The 21,179-nt window shown below is 39.7% G+C and overlaps 1 protein-coding gene across 1 annotated transcript in view; it reads right to left on the reverse strand.

Annotated features, from left to right (window-relative positions):
* Window positions 1-21,179, reverse strand: part of Cacna2d3 (calcium voltage-gated channel auxiliary subunit alpha2delta 3) — a 929,381-nt gene that overhangs the window by 153,559 nt on the left and 754,643 nt on the right. The window contains exon 26 of the mRNA XM_048355814.1: window positions 18,140-18,220. Within this exon, the coding sequence (XP_048211771.1) occupies window positions 18,140-18,220 (81 nt within the window). The remainder of the gene's footprint in view (window positions 1-18,139; window positions 18,221-21,179) is intronic.

Raw genomic sequence — 21,179 nt, forward strand, 5'->3', positions numbered from 1 at the left:
GAGTCAGGTTACATTTAATTTTCTAAATCAGAAAACCATTGGGGGCTTTTTAGAATACAGAGGAAGAGAAGAGTTCCATGTATGGATAATGGAAATCAGGCCTGGATTTGGGGGAAGCTTTTTGATGCAAAGGTAAAGAACATATAAGCAAACACTTAAGAAGATGGGGAACTGAAAGTGAGGGCAGATATTACCAAAAGGCCAAGTCCAGTAAGTGACTAGAACCTTCTATTCATAATGATCAGAGCAAGAATGAATGTAGGTTAGGCTACAAGCAAGGTACATAATTACTTTTGTGTCTCTGCATCTGCATTCATAGTACATGGACTTCTACTACCACACCCACATATAAACATGCTCAGAGCAATCAGTTCCCACTAATGAAATGCAGTCTTGTCAGAGTGGGAGCCAGCAGCTGTTGATCACCACCCAGACTGTCTACTCAACACTCCAGGAGAGGAAGTAAAGAGGGAATTCTGAAGAGAATGGGAATTACCAAGAGACAAGAGATACGTGGTGGCAGCCATCCTGAATATGACCGAGGTGTGGCTTAAAACAAAAAAAAATCAGGTGTGGTTTGCTTAGTACACAGACATGGTTCTGAAGAGTTGCATGCAGAGTGAATTTTTGTAAATTGAATCATCGTTTTAATGCAGTAGGGGAGCTCGCTATTTAAAGGAACCTTTCATGGAGTCTTTCTGTAATGGAAATAATTGACTCCAGATTTGTAGATTTTGCAAATTTGCATTTTCTCATGCTAGGTTTACTTAAAGTGGAACATACCTGTTCTCTCTCAGCTTATTCTTATAGTCACCTTTTAGAATTAAATTTATTTTACACAGGAAGAGAACACAGAGGAGTTAAGGACATGTTAAAAACAGAAGATGGCAAATACTGGGCAAGCTATCCTTCAGAGGCCATAACAGACATTGCTAATCAATCCCAGCATTCCTCCCAATGGAGCCCCAATGCACCACATATGGTTTCTTAAGACAGCACTGTAGGCAACCAGAACAAATCAATTGGAATTGGTTCAAAGGATAAAGCACATTTATGATTCAGGGTACGGGTTCTACATTTACCCCTTAAGGCTGTGTAAAAAATTGGTTTGGATCCTAAGTTAGTAGTCCTCTCCCTGACTGGAATGTAGATGAAAGTTTTGCATGTATATAGGATGGACAGAGTAGCCTAGCCTTGTTCAATAGTGTAAAGAAGCTATAGGGAAAGAGATGGAGAAAACTACCCTCCTTACCATGCAGGATTCACACCAGTGCATCTCTAATCCTCTCACAGGCAATCTACACCTGCCCAAGGTATATTGTAACTTAGGTGCCCCCTATGTAACAACCCTACACTAAAGATGAGCCAACTTTTAAAGCAGCAATTTTGCTAGATAATTTTTTTTTCTGGTGGAAAATCTTAAACATGGACAACAAAGATTTTTTTCCCCTGCATGTTGAAATAAACCTGGACACATTAAAGATCAAAGCGCATACTCTATGCATGTGTGGAAATGTGACCGTGAAACCCATTAATATGTACAATTATTATGCATTAGTAGTTATAACTTTAGAAAGAGTAGATCAACATGAGGCTCTGGGAAGCCCTGGTGGCTGCATGGACTGCATCCCAGGCCATGGTGCTCTTCTCCACCCGGCCATGGTAGCCATTGCAAGGCATGCACAGCTGAGCCCCCACTCTAAATATGTAGCAACTACTTTCCAGCTTAAAAAATAAGAGTTCCAAGACAATAATGCAATATGATAGGGTAAGGGAGAAATTGAAGACCTTTTCTCCTCTCAATTTCACCAAATGTTTTCTGAGCTTACATTGTGTACCAGGCATGGTGCGAGGTGTTCTTGTGAGCATTCTGCGTGCATCCTGACACCCACATGTGAGATGCCTGAATTGCTCTCATGTAAGCTGAGAACAACCAAAGCCAACAGCACATGCTTCCTGTAGCTACAGTGATTTAGTGCTCTGCCACCCCATCCCTACAGAGATACAATGGGCAAGCTCGTGGTATCACAGAACCCCTTGTCAACACTCACATTCTATTAGATTTCCCTGAACACATGAAAACGCCAGCAAGCTGATACTCAGCTTTATGGCCAGTCTTGAAGGCCAATGATTAAAATGATGCTGATTTACATTCAGATTTCTATCATTTATGTAGTTATAGGCAAACAGAAGTTGGAAATGAAATACCAACAGTTTCTCAGCACAGAAAAATAAAATCAAACTGTTTATAGGAACAAATGTAGAGTTATAGTTTGTTCAGAAATGAAATGTACTAACTGTAAAAACAGAACAACAACAACAAAAACACTGCATATTTAAAGACCCAATTTGCAGGATATTCTGTAAGAACCACAGAAGTATCTTAATCACCACAGCACATAGGGGTAATTTGCAAATGCCTCATATATTATTCTTAGCTGTTTATTGCTGCTGTCATATTCATAGATTCCCCTATAAAATGGCCTTCCATCAGAGCCATGCTGAGTATTCACCAAGGACAAAAAATGTTTAGTGTTATTTCTGAGAAAATTACATAAAATATTTTTTCTCATCAGATTTAGTATACCTGGCATAACCATAGAGGGAATATTTGCACGGTCAGAGATCACAAATTTATAAATAGACTCTAACTGTGAAGGATTTAAAGAAGGCACAAGAGGAATACACACTGCTTTAGAGGAAAAAAGATAACAGTATTAAACCCACACCTAAAGAGCTTTTCCAACTAAGGCAAATATCCCTGTTATTCTTGTGCTTAAAATTCTACCTAAGTATTTTATTTTTCCTTAGAAGATGGGAAGACTAGGTGATTCACACATGACTTTTATAAGGTTCACCAGAATTGAAACCTGCCACATGGTTCAGGCAGAAAGGAGTTTATTGGGGGAAAAGCAAACTGCCAGCCCACACAAGATGGAGGTGTGGGGAGACAGAGGAGAAGGAAGAAGGGAAAAAGAGAGAAAAGAGCAAGAGAGTAAGAGAGAAAAGCAAAGAGCAGGGACTGTGTTGAGCTGGAATATGTAGGAAAGGGTGGGAGGTATGGCCAGGTAGGTTGGATGTGACTTCGGAGGAGGAGGTAACTGCCTCCAGGTGTGCCAGGTGTGCTAGGTAACTCAGGGCCTGGGCGCAGACTAACAGGTAGGGGAGCATCTGCATGGAGCCCTCCCGGGGGTGGACCTTACATTCCAGCCTTTTAATAATTATGAAAAAGGGCAACGAGTCTCTCTGGCTACTTCCTTCTGGCAAAGGGTGTCGACATTGGGGGTAATAGGTGGAGATGTGACCCCTCTGGGAGAAGGCAAGCAACAGCTGTCCCTTGGTGGTAGATGCCAGTCCTTGAATGAAGCCTGGAAGAAGTCTCATGAGGCAGGGGCTGTAACTTATTAGGAACTGACCACAAATACTTGTCAGAGTTCTCTAAAACTGCCTGCTTTCTCTTTTGGCTTGTGAAATGGCTAGCCTTTGAGAGGGAACCTAGACAGGGTTCCCTGGAGCCAAGCCCGTGTCGCACTCTCAAGGGCACAAGCCAAAAGGTTGGCCTATTGAGACCAATTTTGTAGCTCATGAGGTGTTTTGACTTCATGGAGTAGTCTGATGAGAACAAAGGAGTCTATGGGAAGTAGATGGGGGTCCACAAGGACATAGACGGGGTCCACAAGGATGTAGAGTCAAATTCTCGATTCAGACATCCCTGAAATCAGAACAAACTGGCCAAAAAGGCATTTGGAGTCCCTCTGGCATGGTCAGAGGAGCTGTAGACAGGAGTCACTCACCAGACGTAGGGGAGATGGTGTGGTGGATGTGTAGTCTCATAAAGAAGAGAAGTCCATAAAGAAAAAAGAAAAAGAAAAGAAAGAAGAGAAGTCCAAGGTGAGTTTCCTCTGGCTTTTGGCAGTTTGGTCCAAGGAGGGGCCATCAAGGAGGCAGATCAACCCTCAAAAGAGCCGAGGGAGGAGGGAATCCAGCTACTCCTGACTCTATCCCCTCCCAAGTCATGGCTCCAGATTTAAGGTTCACCAGAAACTAGAGGAAAGCTGCCACATGGTTCAGGCAGAAAGGAGTTTATTGGGGGGGGGGGGTGAGGGAAGGAAGCAAACTGCCAGCCCACACAAGGTGGAGGCTGGGGAGACAGAGGGGAAGGAAGAAGGGAAAAAGAAAGAAAAGATCAAAACAGAGTAAGACAGAAAAGGAAAGAGCGGGGACTGTGTCGGACCAGATTATATAGGAAAAGGAGGGAGGTATGGCCAGGTGAATTGGATGTGACCTCAGAGAAGGAGGAGGTAACTGCCTTCAGGTGTGCCAGTTACCTAGGTAATTCAGGTACTGGGCGCAGATTTAAACAGGTGCAGGGTATCTGCATGGAGCCCTCCGGGGGGGTGGACCTTACAACTTCCTTGATGATTCATGAAGGTTCAAGAAAATCAAATCTTGTTACTCAAAGTAACCAAATACTCCTGAAAACGGGCCTTTCTCTTAGACCATAAATATCAAAAGAAATGGCTAAATCAATTTCCAAAATACTCACATTCATATAATTACATAACACATTCATACAATTATATTGCTGCAAGAGACCTGTAACTTTCTGTTCAGGTTAGGAAATTACTTATTGTAAAGACCCATCCGTTCATCCACTGAATCATGTTGCAATCCTATGGGGCATCACTGGGTTGTACTCAGAATGCAAAACATCCCAGAACCATTGTGTTGATGAGAATATTTTGTTTTTTAGTGCAAAAATTGCAACAAGGCCTGGAAGAAACCTTTATCCCACTCAGAAGCTGTTTTGTAATCCAGACCCTCCTTTTAGATTCTCTTTTTTAAGTATTATTTTTGGGTTGACATACATTTGCAATCTAGGGGGTTTCACTATGATATTTCCATACATGCACACAGTGCTCTTTGAACAAATTCATCTCCTCTATCATATTCTGAATCTTCCCCTCATTCTACCTTTCTTTTTAAAAAGTATTTTGTGGGTTTCTTTATGTTATATTCATATGCATATGCACATTATATACTGTAATGACTTTCAATCCCCTAAACCCTTAGTACCCCCTCCCTCTTCTATTAGATTCTTGAGCAGACATTTATACCCACTCACTCAACAATCATCTGATACACAGGATGTCTCCCCGCCACAGAGGTCCAAAAAAAGAATCAAAGGACTGAAGCATCAGGAAAGGCCTTGAAGAGCATTTAATCTAGGCCTGGAAAGTTTTAGAATAGCTGCCACCAGCCGCCTTAGCCAGTATGGATACTGCAAGGCCTCAGAATACTGTGAAATCTCTTTTCCAGGTACCCACAGTGAAATCAACTAGAGTTGACATAAGAGATTAAACCTACTTTCTGTCCTGATTTCATTTAATTCCCTCATTTTGCAGACAGAAAATAGAAGCATGGAAAAGGAAAGGAATATTCCAAATGTCACACACACATCATTAATTACATCACTGATAAATGCAGCCACAGAAGCACTAGGTTAACAAGCATATAAGTGGACCCTAACTGTCCTGTCATTCTGCAGTGATCCTCAATGCCGAGGCTGTGACATTATTATAGTAATTATCTAGATAAAGACAATTATAACATCACCATCACTGTCACTAATTGAGTACCCCATTTTGTATAGATGTTTTAATATCATTTATTTTCTAAAAGCTTTATTTTCACCAAAACATGTAGATATTTTACTTTGATATATCAATGAGACATGATCAGCGGGCCTAGGCCCAGAAAGCAAATGGCCCTGAGGGCACACCACCAGTTAACAGTAGAGTAGAAACTTGGAGGCAAATCTTTCCAAGGCCCAAAGCTAGGCACTTTACAAAATGTGACAGATTTGAAGGGATCAGAGATAGGACACTTTTCTGGTACCACCACTTACCCTACACCTGTCAGGGAAGAGGAATCCAACCAATAATTAGTATGTCACTATCAGATCTCTGGCCACACCAAGAATAGGAGGACAGCCAAGGGAGCCAAGGCATATCTCAGACTGATATTTCTACCTATGTTTCCCATGTAGTTGGGATGAGAGATGCAAACTACCATACTTAGCTTATTGGGGTGTCAATGTGCCTGAACTATGATCCACCTATTTTATGTTTCCTATAATGGCTGGAATGACACATACAAGCCACCATGCCCAGTTTCTTCCTTTGAGATGGGAGTCTTACAGACTTTTCTGAAATCTACAGGGACAGAAATGATCATAAAATAATAATGAATAAAACTAGCAAAAAAAAGTACATAATAAATAAGTGAGGAATAAAATAAAAATTACCAGTCATCATCAAGGGTATAAAAGTACTGCAACATAGTGGCACAGCAAGTATCCTGGAGAGCTCACTCCCAGATGACTGAAGGAAATAAAAATGCAAAACAAATTCAAAACAATGGGAAGGAATAGACATGAATGAGTTAAAGACTCAGTACATAGATAACCTGATTTCCTAATACACAGATTAACATATCAAACAAACATCAGATTTTTAAATCTAAGAAGCGATCTTTCTAGACTTAAAAAAAAATAAATCCAAGTTTTGTAGGTCAGCAAAGTCTTTATTATAAGATAGACTAATGAAAAAAAATCAAAAGCTAGCCTAGATCAGTACCTGACACATGAAAAAATTAGAGGAGTGCAAATAAATGAAATAGATCCATGTACAATTTTCAAATTAAGAAAAAATATCTATGATTTGGAAACGAAACAAATAAAAACAAAATAAAACTTCAGTTTTCAGATGTTCAAGGGCTCATAGAATGCTACATATACATTCCTTGAAGAAAAGCAATTTATCACACAAAATGGTCAAACAATAACTTAGAAAAAGCAAAAGGAACTGGGTGCTAGTGGCTCATACCTGTAATTCTAGCTACTCAGGAGGTTGAGATCTGAGGATCACAGTTTTAAGGCAGCCTAGGCAGAAAAAAAATCCAGGAGACTCTAATCTCCAATTAAACTATCAAAAAACTGAAAGGAGGGGCTGGGGATATGGCCTAGTGGAAAGAGTGCCTGCCTCATATACATGAGGCCCTGGGTTCGATTCCCCAGTACCACATATACAGAAAATGGCCAGAAGTGGCGCTGTGGCTCAAGTGGCAGAGTGCTAGCCTTGAGCAAAAAAAGAAGCCAGGGACAGTGCTCAGGCCCTGAGTCTAAGCCCCAGGACTGGCCAAAAACAAAAACAAAAACAAAAAAAACCTGAAAGGAGAGTTGTGGCTTAAGTGGTAGAGCAACTAGCCTTGAACACAAAAGCTCTGGGATAGCACTCAGGCCCTGAGGTCAAGCCCCAGGAGTGGCATAAAAACAAAACAAAAAGAGGAAGACAACAGGGGGAAGGGAGTAAGAATGGACTGGAAAGGCCCGTGAGAAGCCATAAAAGTCAGTAAAGTCTGTATGATTTTGCTAATATGGTTATAAAACAATGTAAAGTCACTTTGGTTATGAAACAATGTGAAAACACTATTTGGCAAGTTTCCAAGCAGTAGCTGCAATTTCCCAAGTATCAAGGATAAAGGAATTAATAATTGCTATTGTAGGAAGCAACATCTAGCACAGAAAGAAAACAGACAATTAAAAATATGTTAGTGATTAACCAGGCTCCAGTGGCTCACACTTCTAATCCTAGATACTAAGGAGGCTGAGATCTGAGAAAGTCCATGAGACTCTAGTCTCCAATTAATCACCCAACAAGCTTGGAATGGAGATGTGGCTCAAGAAGTAGAGCATTACCCTTGAACAACAAAGCTGAGGGATAGTGCCCCGGCCCTGAGTTCAAACTTCAGGACCAGCATACACACACACACACACACACACACACACACACACACACACACATTTATATTATTACTATATAATATACATTATATAATATTACATTATATATGGTGGTGAATATGTGCATATATATACGCGTAATATGTATATATGAGTGGTGATATATTGGATTGGGGTGGTAAAGGACTGATGGACAGAGAATACCAAGGGTGGAAGGAAGAAGAGTTTTGGTGATGGGAAGCCTCTGAGAACATAATTGAACAAAGATCTTTGAGAAATTATGGCAGCAGTGGTAAAAGTATCTGGTGGGCCTGTAGATCTGTTCTGTCATCTATGAACATAGCTGGAGTCATAGGAGACACATGGAGTCACAGATAGAAGGATTACGGTCTGAAGTTGGTCTTGGGCAAAAATACTAAGTTGGGGGTTAGCTCAAAGCACTTGCCTAGTAAGTAAAAGGCCATGAGTTTAAACCCCAACACTGCAAAAAAGCAAAACAAAAACAAACAAAAAAAACCCACAAAACACAGAATACTAAACACAACAAAATGGTACAATGATCAAGATTTGATTTAAAATAATATAGGGATGGAGAGAATGATGAAAGGGTGACACTGATGAAGAGGCATTGTACTCGTAAATTGACAGGATGAATTGAAATCTCTTTGGCTACTGAGGTCAGTAGAAGACATAGAGAAAGCAGTTACCTTTTTCTATCTTTGGGGGTATATTCAGTATTTTCCATAATGAAATACTGAGGAAAATACTACCAACTTTTGGAATAAATAATGGGATAATGAGAATGCCTGAGTTGCATTCACCTAGGTCAGAAGATGGTGTGTGTGTATGTCTGTGTGTGTTTGCATGTGTATGTGTGTGTATAAATGTGTAAGAACATAATCAGCAGCACTTTATCCCACAACATGAATGTGACAGGACTACTTGAGGAAGAGTGAAGCTGCTGAACTATTCAGGGAGAGCCAAATGATACAGGGATGGCTTGGGAGTCACCAGGAGATGGAGCGGGTTTGAAGCCTTGAATAGAGAGGACACAAGGGGAGACCACAAGGGAATGCCAGCATTTACAAGTCAGAGAGATAGTGAGTCAGAGAGGAAGGTGCCCAGAGCAGGTGGGCAGCCACGGAGGCCAAGAACCAGGAAAGCCGTCAACATCGCCAAAAGCTGCTGGCAGAACAAGAAACATCAACATTTGAAGTTTGACTTTGGACTCAGTAATGTGGAACTTATTGGTAATCTGGATTAGAAATATTTCCCTGTTGTAGGTTCCAGAGAGAATGAAGGAGAGGATGGGAGAGGAGCATAAAGGGATTAGAGGATTTACAAGATGGGGAGGTGTGTCCCAGTGGTGGAGCATCTATCAGGCAAGGACAAAGCTTGGAGTTCAACCCTCAGTCCTACTTAAAAAAAAATAAAAACATTAAGAGAATAAAGCATAAAAATTAGTAGAAAATAATATAAATAATGTAACTGAAAAGTAATTTTGACTTGAAGACCTAAGTAACTAGATAAGCTAAAATTTGAAAGGTGATAGAAGGAGACTAGTGGAGGAAAAGCAGATAAAATGTCCATACATTACACTTCCATTCTGAAAGTTCCTGATATTTAGAGCGGACTACATAGACCCATCTTCCCCAGCTTCCCCATTACACAGGTTGACCTTGAAGTGGGGCTGGCATTCAGACACTGATTCTGACCTCATTTGGTTCTATTGACTCAGATGAGGTGCCAGGAGCTCTTGGTGAGTGTAGACTTCGGGAGGTGATGGCGACAGTATAGTGCTACTCCCATCTTAGACGGACTCAAGCCTGTACTATGAGTAACACAAGTGCCAACACGTGTACACAGGCTCCTGCCATACGCCCTACTCGCATCTGCTGCTCTCATTCCAGGGAGGGGAAGTGCATGTCAGCTCCTTTATCCTTTACAAGCCCTTTAGTGTGAGTCATATATATTGTCATCTTAACTGAGATCAAAATCCCAACAAGGTCACTAGGAGATTTGCTGGGATAAAGGCAGTTAAATAAATCCCCAAATCTCTCATGAGCCATGCTAGAAAAAAAAAAATCCCATAAACTGTTTTCCACCAAATCAGGTGAGGCATTTCCAAAGCTGAACCAAGCTTTGCGCCGATTACACTTTCAGAGCTTCATAAGCTACAGTGGAGATTAGCTAAATCACTGTCTTGACTGACAACAAGAACATATATTTTTAGAGAGTTTAGGATCTTTGATTGGGATTTCTGTGGAACCACATGTACAAAAATGGTAGGCACAACTATGTCCAACTTTGGGTACTCAAAGCTTGGTCCTCAACACTCACACAAACTCTGACTTAAACATCCACTTCATTGTCATACAAGTAGATGAGTTTGGTATGTGAACAAATCAGTATCTCTTTCTGTTTTAAATAGACTACATGATATACTTAATAAAACATGGGATTCAGTGAGTCCTTTCCATGACAATCCAGGAAGTACTTTTGTACTGCAGTCCATTCGGTTTATATCTGCCTACTCAGCCCTTTCATTTTAGCCAGGTATTGCCTACAGATGGTGTGGGTATTGCTGCTGTTCAGCACAGTGTCATTTACAATAATAGGTAACAGATAGCTGACCAGAATACCTAAATAGCTCAACAGTAACACAAATAACCTGATTTAAATATGAGAAGAGGATCTGAATAAATATTTCTCTAGAGAAGACATATGAATAGCAAGTAAGCACATGAAAAGATTCACAGCATATGTCAGTGAAATACCAATCGGTTCATACTTACCAAGGTGGCTGAAATTTACAAAGACAGGTAATAATAAATATTGGCTAGAATGTAGAAAATTATAGTTCTCATACTTTGCTGGTGGGCTTGTAAGATGGCACAGCCATATTAGCAAACAGTTTTGCAATTCTTATAAAGATACCATTACCATATGGCAAAAACATTCAACTCCTAGTTATCTACCTATGGGAAAAGAAAACATATGGACACAACTTGTCAACATATTAACATTATTAATAGCTACAAATGTGTATAACCCAACCATCTATTAAGTTATGAGTGGCTGAATAAAATGTGTATTCTTAAAATAGAATATTATTTGGCAACCAAAAACAATTCCAATTCATGCTACATACATTATATTAAATGAAAGAAGACAGTCACAAAAGGTTGCATATTATATGATCTGAAATTTCTCAAAATAGCAAAAAGGGCAGGAGGGTTCATGCGAAGTTCTGTTGGGGATGTTGAAATAGATCTTTCTAAAGTCAGATTGTAGTGACAGTTGCACATTCTACCATATATTAAGAACAAATAAACTGTAGATTTATTTATTTATTTATTTATTTATTTATTTATTTATTTATTGCCAGTCCTGGGCCTTGGACTCAGGGCCTGAGCACTGTCCCTGGCTTCCTTTATTTGCTCAAGGCTAGCATTCTGCCACTTGAGCCACAGTGCCACTTCTGGCTGTTTGCTATATATGTGGTACTGGGGAATCCAACTCAGGGCTTCATGTATATGAGGCAAGCACTCTTGCCACTGGGCCATATTCCCAGCCCTAAACTGTAGATTTATAACAGGTAATTTTTATTATACACGATATGGATCAATAATACAATGGAAAACCAAAACAGCAAACAGATGGCAGACTATATCTGACTCTATGGCTTATAGTTTCCCAACCAGTGCTCTAGAGCATTGGTTCAAGTTGTTTTTTGTTTTTTGTTTTTTTTTTTGCCAGTCCTGGGCCTTGGACTCAGGGCCTGAGCACTGTCCCTGGCTTCCTCCCGCTCAAGGCTAGCACTCTGCCACTTGAGCCACAGCGCCGCCTCTGGCCGTTTTCTGTATATGTGGTGCTGGGGAATCGAACCTAGGGCCTCGTGTATCCGAGGCAGGCACTCTTGCCGCTAGGCTATATCCCCAGCCCTGGTTCAAGTTTTAATATAAAACATATCAAGATACTATCCAGTGGTTGTACCTACACTATCTCTATAATCTTATCTGAGTATATTAGAAACCGTGTATACTGGTATTAGAAGTAGGAAATTGAAAGGGAATACCAAAATTGAGAGACAAAGGGTAAAAAAAGACAAAAAACTACAAAATCAATACTTGCAAAACTGTTTGGTGAAAGTGAACTGAACACCTCAGGGGAGGAAAGGGAAAGGGGAGGAGGGAGGGGGGTATGAGGGACAAGGTAACAAACAGTACAAGAAATGTATCCAATGCCTAATGTATGAAACTAACCTCTCTGTACATCAGTTTGATAATAAAAATTTGGAAAAAAAAAGATACTACCATATTACCCTCACACACAAGGATTCACAGAGAATGATGTATGGCATAAAGCACTAGCTAGTGAGTGGTAGTGGGCTTAGCAAATAGCAGTCATTCATAACAATGAATGTGACAGCAATAGTCATTTGAGAGCTAAAGATTGGCAAGCACTTATATGTAAGTATTTGCTTTCTCTCTCTATTTATATATTATATATTATATTTATATATTTATATATGAGGTTGATATCTCTCTAAATCTCTATTACTTATTGAGAGTAGGAATCAGAGGATTCTCCAAGACAAATGCTCAGTTCATGTTGACCTTACTTCTAATCTACCATGACCCCAAACAGAGTACTTTGCCATTTCAGAACACAAATCTGTGAGGCATGAGAACCTATTTACCCAGAATTCTACTGCTGAGGTTCCAGTGGAGGATGTGCTGGGACCCTGACTATTGGGAGTGAGTGCCTTGAACAGTTAGTGTGGTGGATCCAGTTTCTCAGGACTTGGGCTATTTGTATTCCTAGAACAATAATCCTCAGTGTGCCCTTGTCATTGGCTACCGTGCCTTTCTGAACAGCTGCTCTAACCCTGAAATTCTGTTGTAGACGGCAAATATAGCACAATTCTATAACTACATTAGTATTCCATTTCCATGAAATTTTCCATTATCAAGTTTTACTAACTTAGACTTACTTCCTTTTGTCTCTGAATTGTGCACAGGAACAGTGGCACTATGTTGAAAATGAGCACACACTGCATTACCCATCAGCCTATGTACTGCCTTCTGTACCTGTTCACAGCTGCAGCCTCAGCGCTAGGTACACAGTAGGTATGAAATACACATATTTATTGAATGGTTTTAATCATGATGGATGATTATTTTGAAAACTAGTCTATATGAGAATATACTAAATTGTAAAATACCAGGAGTTGAAGTTTGCCTGTGACTTGAACCTAGAGTTTCTTGAACTCTCCATGACTGACATTTTGAACCAGACCATTCCTTGTCACGTGCTTCACAAAATGTTTGGTACCATTCCTGAACCTTCTCCCAGGAGATGCCAGCAGCAGCCTCCAACCAGTAATGAAAATAAAACGTGGCTCTAGACAGTGACAAAAGTCCCTTAGGGAAGACCAACCCCTGTGTAGAAAAACTACTTGTTTAATCAGTAAGTACTAACTTTCGTGAAGATAAAACAATGTATTTGCCCACATTTCACAAATTAGACAGTTGTGAAACTTGATACATAAGTCCTGACATGCTAGTTAATGCACATATCTCAAATATGTGAAATCCCACCAAAAATATTTTGCAATATTATTCACTCAACTCTAAAGAAGACTCACATTAAACACTACATTTAGTTTAACTGGCACATACCTAACAATTGCTAATGGTCAACAATGTTAACCCATCACTTTCTTAACCAACCAATAAAAATTAAGGCTTCACCTTCATTATACTGATTTGAATTAAGCAAATGATACCACATAACCCACATTTTCAAATTTTCTCCATGAATGGATATAACACAATCTGTGTTCCTTATGAAGGAACAAGCTAATGGATCAGGACCATCCCCAATATTACAAAAATATCACTCAAATCTGTAATTTAAAAGAATAAAATTGGGGTATGTAAATCACCTCTCAATAAATCTATCTTAAAGGAGCTGTTTCTTTACAAAATCTGTTGATAATCAACTGTTATTCTAAGCTTTATGTCCAATGCCCAGAGCTTAGATAACACTACATACTGATGCAAAGATAACTGCTGGTTCTACAGAGTTGACATTACAATGAGATCCCAAACAATTTTTCTGTTTCTTGAATATATTGTATTGAATGTATTGTACTGTGGTGTAGATTAAAATTCAGCAGCTGAGAATGTCAGAGTATTAGTTTGGTACAGTATCTGTATTGTCTCAATAGTGAATTCTGTCAGCTTTTGTAACTACATATACAAATGACAACAAAGGTCAGTTTCCTTAAATCATTTATCCTGACAATATTTCTCACCCATCTACTATGTGGCAACAACTTGGCACTGACAATAGAAAAGATAATTGGAGAGTCCTTGCCCTAGAGATTTTGTAATTATTTAAGAAATCAAAATGGAATATTATTAAGAGTGAGTTTAGATTTTGATATGTAAAAATGTGCACTTTAAGGCAAATAATTCAGAAATCATGATGTATTACTTTAAAAGTTGCTTAATAGAAGTTGAGATTGGGCATTTTCCATAGAGACTCTAGAAGATGAGCAGGGAGGCCAGAAGGGAGGTGAGTTGAGACAATGAAAAAGCTTCCTGCCTAGCTACAGCTTCTACCCTAGCTCAGACTTCCCTTCCCCCAACACATTTTAGAACCTTCTCTCCATTAGGATAGAAGCCTAGAGGGCTTACAGCCTCTCATTAAGAGGACAGTAGAGAATTACTACTATGATCTGGGCAATTTGTGGAACTCAAGTCAACATTAAGGAAGATGGGTTTGTATGAGTGCCATTCAGTTTATAAAATTTTTACTGAGGTCAAACTACCAGTGTCCAAATACCCACATTAGGCTATGCTTTGAGGGTCAAAGTTTTAAAAGAGGGGCTGGGAATACGGCCTAGTGGCAGGAGTGCTTGCCTCATATACATGAAGCCCTGGATTCGATTCCTCAGCACTACATATATAGAAAAGGCCAGAAGCGGTGCTGTGTCTCAAGTAGCAGAGTGCTGGCCTTGAGCAAAAAGAAGCCAGGGACAGTGCTCAGGCCCTGAGTCCAAGCCCCAGGACTGGCAAAAAAAAAAAAAGGTTAAAAAAGAACAAACCTCTAGGACCTTTCAGATAGTCATTACATTGTTTAGTTTACTAACTTTTATTAGACATGGCTTTTACTTATCTACTAATTTATAGACCTGTGCGGGAGGGGTATCAGTTACAGAGCCTGGTTATCATTCATTGATACAGTGACCAGCAAAAACTGGAGCTCAGGACATATTTACAGAATGAGTGAGCAAATGAATAAATATGAACTGAAGATAAAAATTGCTTATCTCTAACATTTTTTATATACCCTCATCTCCAAGTATTTTCTTATTTATGCTTTCATTTTATCCTCAAATTCACACAGAGTAACTCAAAGAAGCATCTATTTTCATGCATTTGTAAAGAAAAGATCACACATTTAGTAACTTACAGAGCAAGTGGCAAATCCATGTGGACTACATAGTCTAAGGTTTCAACAATATTAGAAAAATAGATTAGTGGCCTAGCATCTATGGAAAGTTTCAGGGCTCTGAAGAAACTGAGGAGGCCAAAAGGAAGGTACTGCCACTTCTCTGTAGTGGGAAAGCAATTAAGAAATTAAAGCACTCTTGTGACAGCTGGAGCGTTGGCAAGGTCCTCCAGAGGAGGACAGAAGCAATTCCATAGGCTGAGAGGATGGATGGGATTCGTTCGTGCACCAAGGCTGACTCACAAATGGAATCCTGCCCAGTTAGACTAGCCTTTCATCAAAGGTGTTGCTAACAGATGAGCATCTAAATGTTTTTGTTTCAAAAAGCAACAAGGAAAATAAAGGGGAAAAGAAAAAAAAAGAAGGAAGGAAATAAGGGAAGAGGAAGGAAAGAAGAGAGGAAGAAGGAAGAGCTGAACTTTCTTTGTATTCCCAACAGGCATATACAGCAATGAACAGTGAATACCAGCTTGAGCTGGGGAGTCTGGCAGGCCTTTCATAAGAGTCCTTGAGAATTATTTGCAAAATTGTACACCTTTTCTTTCAGGTAAGTTTCAACCGAACACAAGGATTTAATTGGAAACTCCAAATTCCTGCCAGTCAGCTGTTAGCCCATCTGTTGTGAGGGGTATGCTATGGGAGAAGCCTGTTCACACATTCATTTTCATCTGCCAAACAAGGAGTTCCCCAATTAAAATGGTCCTTTCTGTTATAGGGAAATTTGAGGGAAGTACACGGAGGAATGCTGTATAACCTAATCACACAGGAGCATGATGGGAAAGTCAGTGAAGCACGGGATATGCAGGAGAGGCTGCCCTACTTTGGGGGGGGTGGGTGGAAAGGTCCACCTAAAGTCACTGCCTTCACAGGAGCTGCATCCATGGAAGCCTTCAAGATCAAAACTAAGCAATGCGGTTTTATCTCCTGTCTACCAAACAATTGGGAAAAGAAGGTTAATAACCACTAGTTTTAAAAGGTTCAAAATATATACATTTTCTCAGATGTCTTCTTGGTCTTTCTCTGTAATTATCTTCTAAACATGGGGACCAGTTGAAGCACACTTAGCATGGACAAATAGAAGGATGCCTCTCCAACACACTCAAGGTGAGCCAAACTCTGTCTTGTGACTTGTCTGTGGTCTGTGGCCAGCTATGTAACCCAATAACAATGCAGCAAGCCGTTTGTAAAATTCATGTTCTCCACTAGCCTGGATACACAGTGCCCTGGCTGGGTTCACATATCACTCAAGCTCATCCAAATAGGTATTTATTAAAAAGAAGGTATTTGGTAACAGTGGAGAATAGTTTGTAAACTTGAACAGAAGTAGCTGGAGTAAGCATTGTGACTTTAGGATATAATCAGAGCATCTTTAATCACTGAATAAGAAACCCACAAAAAGAGTTTTAAAGAGAAATTATGAACCAGATAGACAGCTATGGCCCAACCACATCTTTGACAGTTGTTGCTTAGGGCTCCAGCCCCTGGGAGATAACACGCCTCTAGAATTAGCTGGCTGGGACAGCCTGGAGGTAAGCAAGTCTGACCTTCGTTAAGCAAAAATAAATCTTGCTGAGTAAAATGATCCTGTCTCCTTCTTTCCTCAAGGAACATGAAGCATTAAGTGACAAAATTTGAAGACAGCAGTCATGAATCCTCAGAGCCCATATCTCCTGCCTGATTAATGATAGGTCTGCCTAGTTCAAGATAAGCTCCAGGTCAGATATATAAGACTGTCTTCCTTGTCATGCCCAATAACCAAAGAAAAACCAGGGTGACTATCCCCAGATCTTTCAATCCCTATTAATATAATTATGATGCACAAGCTAAGTCAGGAAGAGAGTGGAGGAAAAAGCAGCATTTTCAAGCCAGAAAACAACCACTTCAAACAGGTCTGCTCCTCTGCTCCATTCAAATTCCTTTCCACAAGTTATCATGATATGCAAAGACACAGGCGTTGATGTTCAAAGTCATGCTAAAGAACAACTTAATGAGGGAGGCTACCCAGAAACTAATGCCTCCCTTAGGTGAACCTAGCCCACATGAGGAGAATGCTTGGAGCGCCCCACTCATCCATCAACCAGTGAATCCAAAAATTATATATCAGAAAGAGACTGTGTGCCAGACAGGCTCTTAGGCTTTGTTTTTGTCAACAGCTGTCCTCAAAGGAGGGCTTGTGGCAGTTTTCAGCCCTCTAGGCCAAAAACCACTAATGAAACTCTCCAGCCAGCAATAGATGTCTGCTGACACTCATGGGAGATGAGAGAAATAGGAAAAGCCAGAAAAAGGGCTGTTCTTCTCTCACAATTCAAGACTCTCATTTGCAAAATGTTTTGGCTTTCCACTGTTCACAAATCTAGCACCTGCAGACACATCTAACTCTAATTCCCCAGGGAGAATTCTTGGTTTCTCTGAGAAGGGCATATTTCAGCTAATTTGTGCCTACAACAAACTTGGAACATCCTTATGTGTCCATTGTCAGTCTAATGATGCAGAAGTTGAAGATCTGCTGTTCATTTAAAGAGCATTACCTACTGTCAAGAAACTCTTTAGGTGCATAGTCCAACTCTTTCCTATAGGGTCCAAGTTTAACAGAAACCCTGGGGGAAAATTCTGCTTTTATTTCAAACACAGCAATTCTTCACAGCTTTGGACTGGAGAGGTGATACCACAGTGAGTAAAAAAGTAATTAAAAAAAATTTTCCCCTTTTGAAACTGGCTGTTGGGAGAATAAACATGTTGCATAGAAGCAATTGACTGGATAGGTGAATGGAGACTGGGCTTAAGTTCTACTCACTGAGAGCCATTGTTTACCTGCTACCACAGGAGATTTCCGTTCATCCAGGAGCTGGATAGAGGTACTTGCTGTCACCACATTGCTTTTGTTGACTGTTCCTATAAAAAGAGAAACCATCACAACAAAAATGGAGATGCATATAGTCTACCCCTAATAATAGTAATCCTAGCAATTCTGCAAATAGATCTGGAGTTCCATTCCCCAAGTCCAGAGTAATCTGGGCTAGGGACATTCTGCTTATTTGATCAGGCCCATATTCGTACTAGAAGAAATGTTCCAAGTTCCAGCCACCAGCACTGAGCAAGATCCAGCTCTTCACGTTAAAATCTTTGACCTTCCAGGGAGAACACAGTTTTCTGACATCTAGGCTTACTAATTGCAATGGTTACTATGTCAATGGTGCTACAGATATCAACTCTCTAAACACAGCCACGGAGAGCTATATGAAATAGAATTTTGAAGTTATTACAATAATTTGGCAACTGACTCATAGGGTAAATCTTAATTGATCAATTACAGTCAATTTTCAAACCTAGCTTTCCTGAGCAAAACCATTCTAAGCACAAACAGAGCTGGAATGAAATCTTTATTCCAAATTCTTTTTAATGCTGAGAATATAGTATTAGTGTCAAGAGATTTCTTATTATTCGCAATGGTTACAATATTAATGAGTTCAAACATGCTGAGCACAAATTCTAAAGGTCCACAGTCAATCCTCATTAGCCCAATGCCTACATCAGAAAAAAAGAAAAAAACAAACAAACAACCCTCCAAGATTGTGGGTTGAATGGAATCCAATTGAATTGTAAAGCAGAGAAGGCAAACCTGAGTTTGAATATAATTATGACCATATTAATTGGGAATTTTCTCACTGACCAGGCAATAATAAAAGCTTCTTTTCCAAATATAGGTATTCACAGGGTCATATATCATAGCCATGTTGGCTAAAGTATGGTATATACAGAGGAGGATTATAATGGTATAACACCTCTGATGGTATAACAGTGAACTTGAAGATGAATACCAGGATGCTAAAATACATTAGGAGAGGGCTGAAGGGGTGATAAAGGCAGACAAGTGAAGAGAGGTAGGGTGAACAAATGCAGTCAGAATATTCAATGAACATATGTGAAAATGGAATGAAGTAACTTGAGGGTATGAATGGGGTTGAGTGAGACAGGGTAGAATGATAAAGTGGTGACATTGATCAAGACACATTGTACTTCTAAATTGATTTATTGAATGATAACTCCATTGTACAACTACTTAATGATAATAAAATATAATTTTTAAAAGATGCATTGCTTTTATAAACTGACATGTTGAATTGAAACGCCTTTGTGCAATTACTTAAATAAAAACCATACAGGTAAAAAAAAAAAATACAAAAGAAATCAAAAGCAGGGGCTGGGGATATGGCCTAGTGGCAAGAGTGCCTGCCTTGGATACACGAGGCCCTAGGTTCGATTCCCCAGCACCACATATACAGAAAAACGGCCAGAAGCGGCGCTGTGGCTCAAGTGGCAGAGTGCTAGCCTTGAGCGGGAAGAAGCCAGGAACAGTGCTCAGGCCCTGAGTCCAAGGCCCAGGACTGGCCAAAAAAAAAAAAAAAAGAAATCAAAAGCAAAACAAATATAGATATGCAACATAAAGGAGAGAGATCTTTTACCACAACAACTTGTACTTAGTGACTTTCAGGATCTCTAGGAGCCATGAAACATTCTAAGATGTTACATTATTTATAACTTTAATATAAACAAGGTAAGTTTCTCTGATGACACAATTAAATTATGAGTTTCATGAAAATCTCAGTTCTCCAAAACAAATATAACAAAAATTTTAATGAATTAGTATTTGTTTTTCTCAGTGTCTTAGTTGTTATTTCCAGCTATAGTGTGATGCAGATGAACATTTACAAAGGGCTCAGACTACTGGGCGGGAGCATCTGTGCCCAGGGGCCTATCAGCACTTTGATCACACTCAAAGACTCAAACTGGAAAGGACCTCAGTAGATGATCTAATCTCAAATTGCACCCAGCAAGAGAAATTTACCTGTGATGTTCAGCTTTCCCTTGCATATCTCCATTAATGAGGGATTATTTTCCTAATAAGCCCATTCCACTAACTCTTGTCAACATGGCTTTTATGGATTTCAAAAGCATTCTTTCTGAAACATTTCCATTCATGGAAATGAGAAAACACCATGATGAAGAGAGTAGGTAGTTGATACTAAGCACTGGCAAGCTTTCATTAGGGCTACATTAGGGATGCATAGAAGAGATTAACATAAAGAATCCTAATACAAAAATTCAACTATACATTGAACTTTTCAAAGTTTATAGAACTAGATATCATTCATATCTGAAATTTCTAATGCCCAGTAGAGAATGTTACACAGGATAAACAGAAAAAAAATAAAAAGCCAACTACAGGAGAGACAAAGTGAAAACTGTAAAGCAGTTTCACTGTGACTTGATTCTTATACTAACTAGTTGGAATAAGATAGCACTCATCTTCTTTAATGGGGAGATGACTTTTTTCATGATATCATAACATTTAAAGAATGTAAAAATCATCAGCTACATAGCTTTCATTGGTTGCTGCAGCCCTCAGTCAAGAAAGCAGATTGTGCACTTAAAAATCTCTGGTCTTCTGCATAACAGTTTAGATCAGATAGGGAACTATGAACCTTTGAAGTGATGAAAGTGACTGACAGTTCTGGCAAACAATGTCTAAACTTTCTCTTACATGGGGCCAAACAGCATTAAAAACAAATCAACTAAGAAGATTGCACTCAAATTCCACAGGGTTGCAAAATACCAGCCCTGCTTACTGAATGCCCTTCGCAAAATTTGGTAAAGTACAACTTTATTTAGAGATGGGACTATCATACTGATGGAATGGGTCACCAGTATGGAGCTGCCTTGGTATTCAGCACTGGCTCTGGAGGTTGATCTTGGCTCCTCCAGGCATTTCAGCACCATCCCCCCTCCCCCTGACCCCCCGTACAATGCCCAGGTACTGCTGAGTACCAAACAGACACTCTTGTCTCCCAGA

Source organism: Perognathus longimembris, chromosome 10 (assembly GCF_023159225.1).
Source record: "Perognathus longimembris pacificus isolate PPM17 chromosome 10, ASM2315922v1, whole genome shotgun sequence".
In the NCBI taxonomy this organism is placed as follows: Eukaryota; Metazoa; Chordata; class Mammalia; order Rodentia; family Heteromyidae; genus Perognathus; species Perognathus longimembris.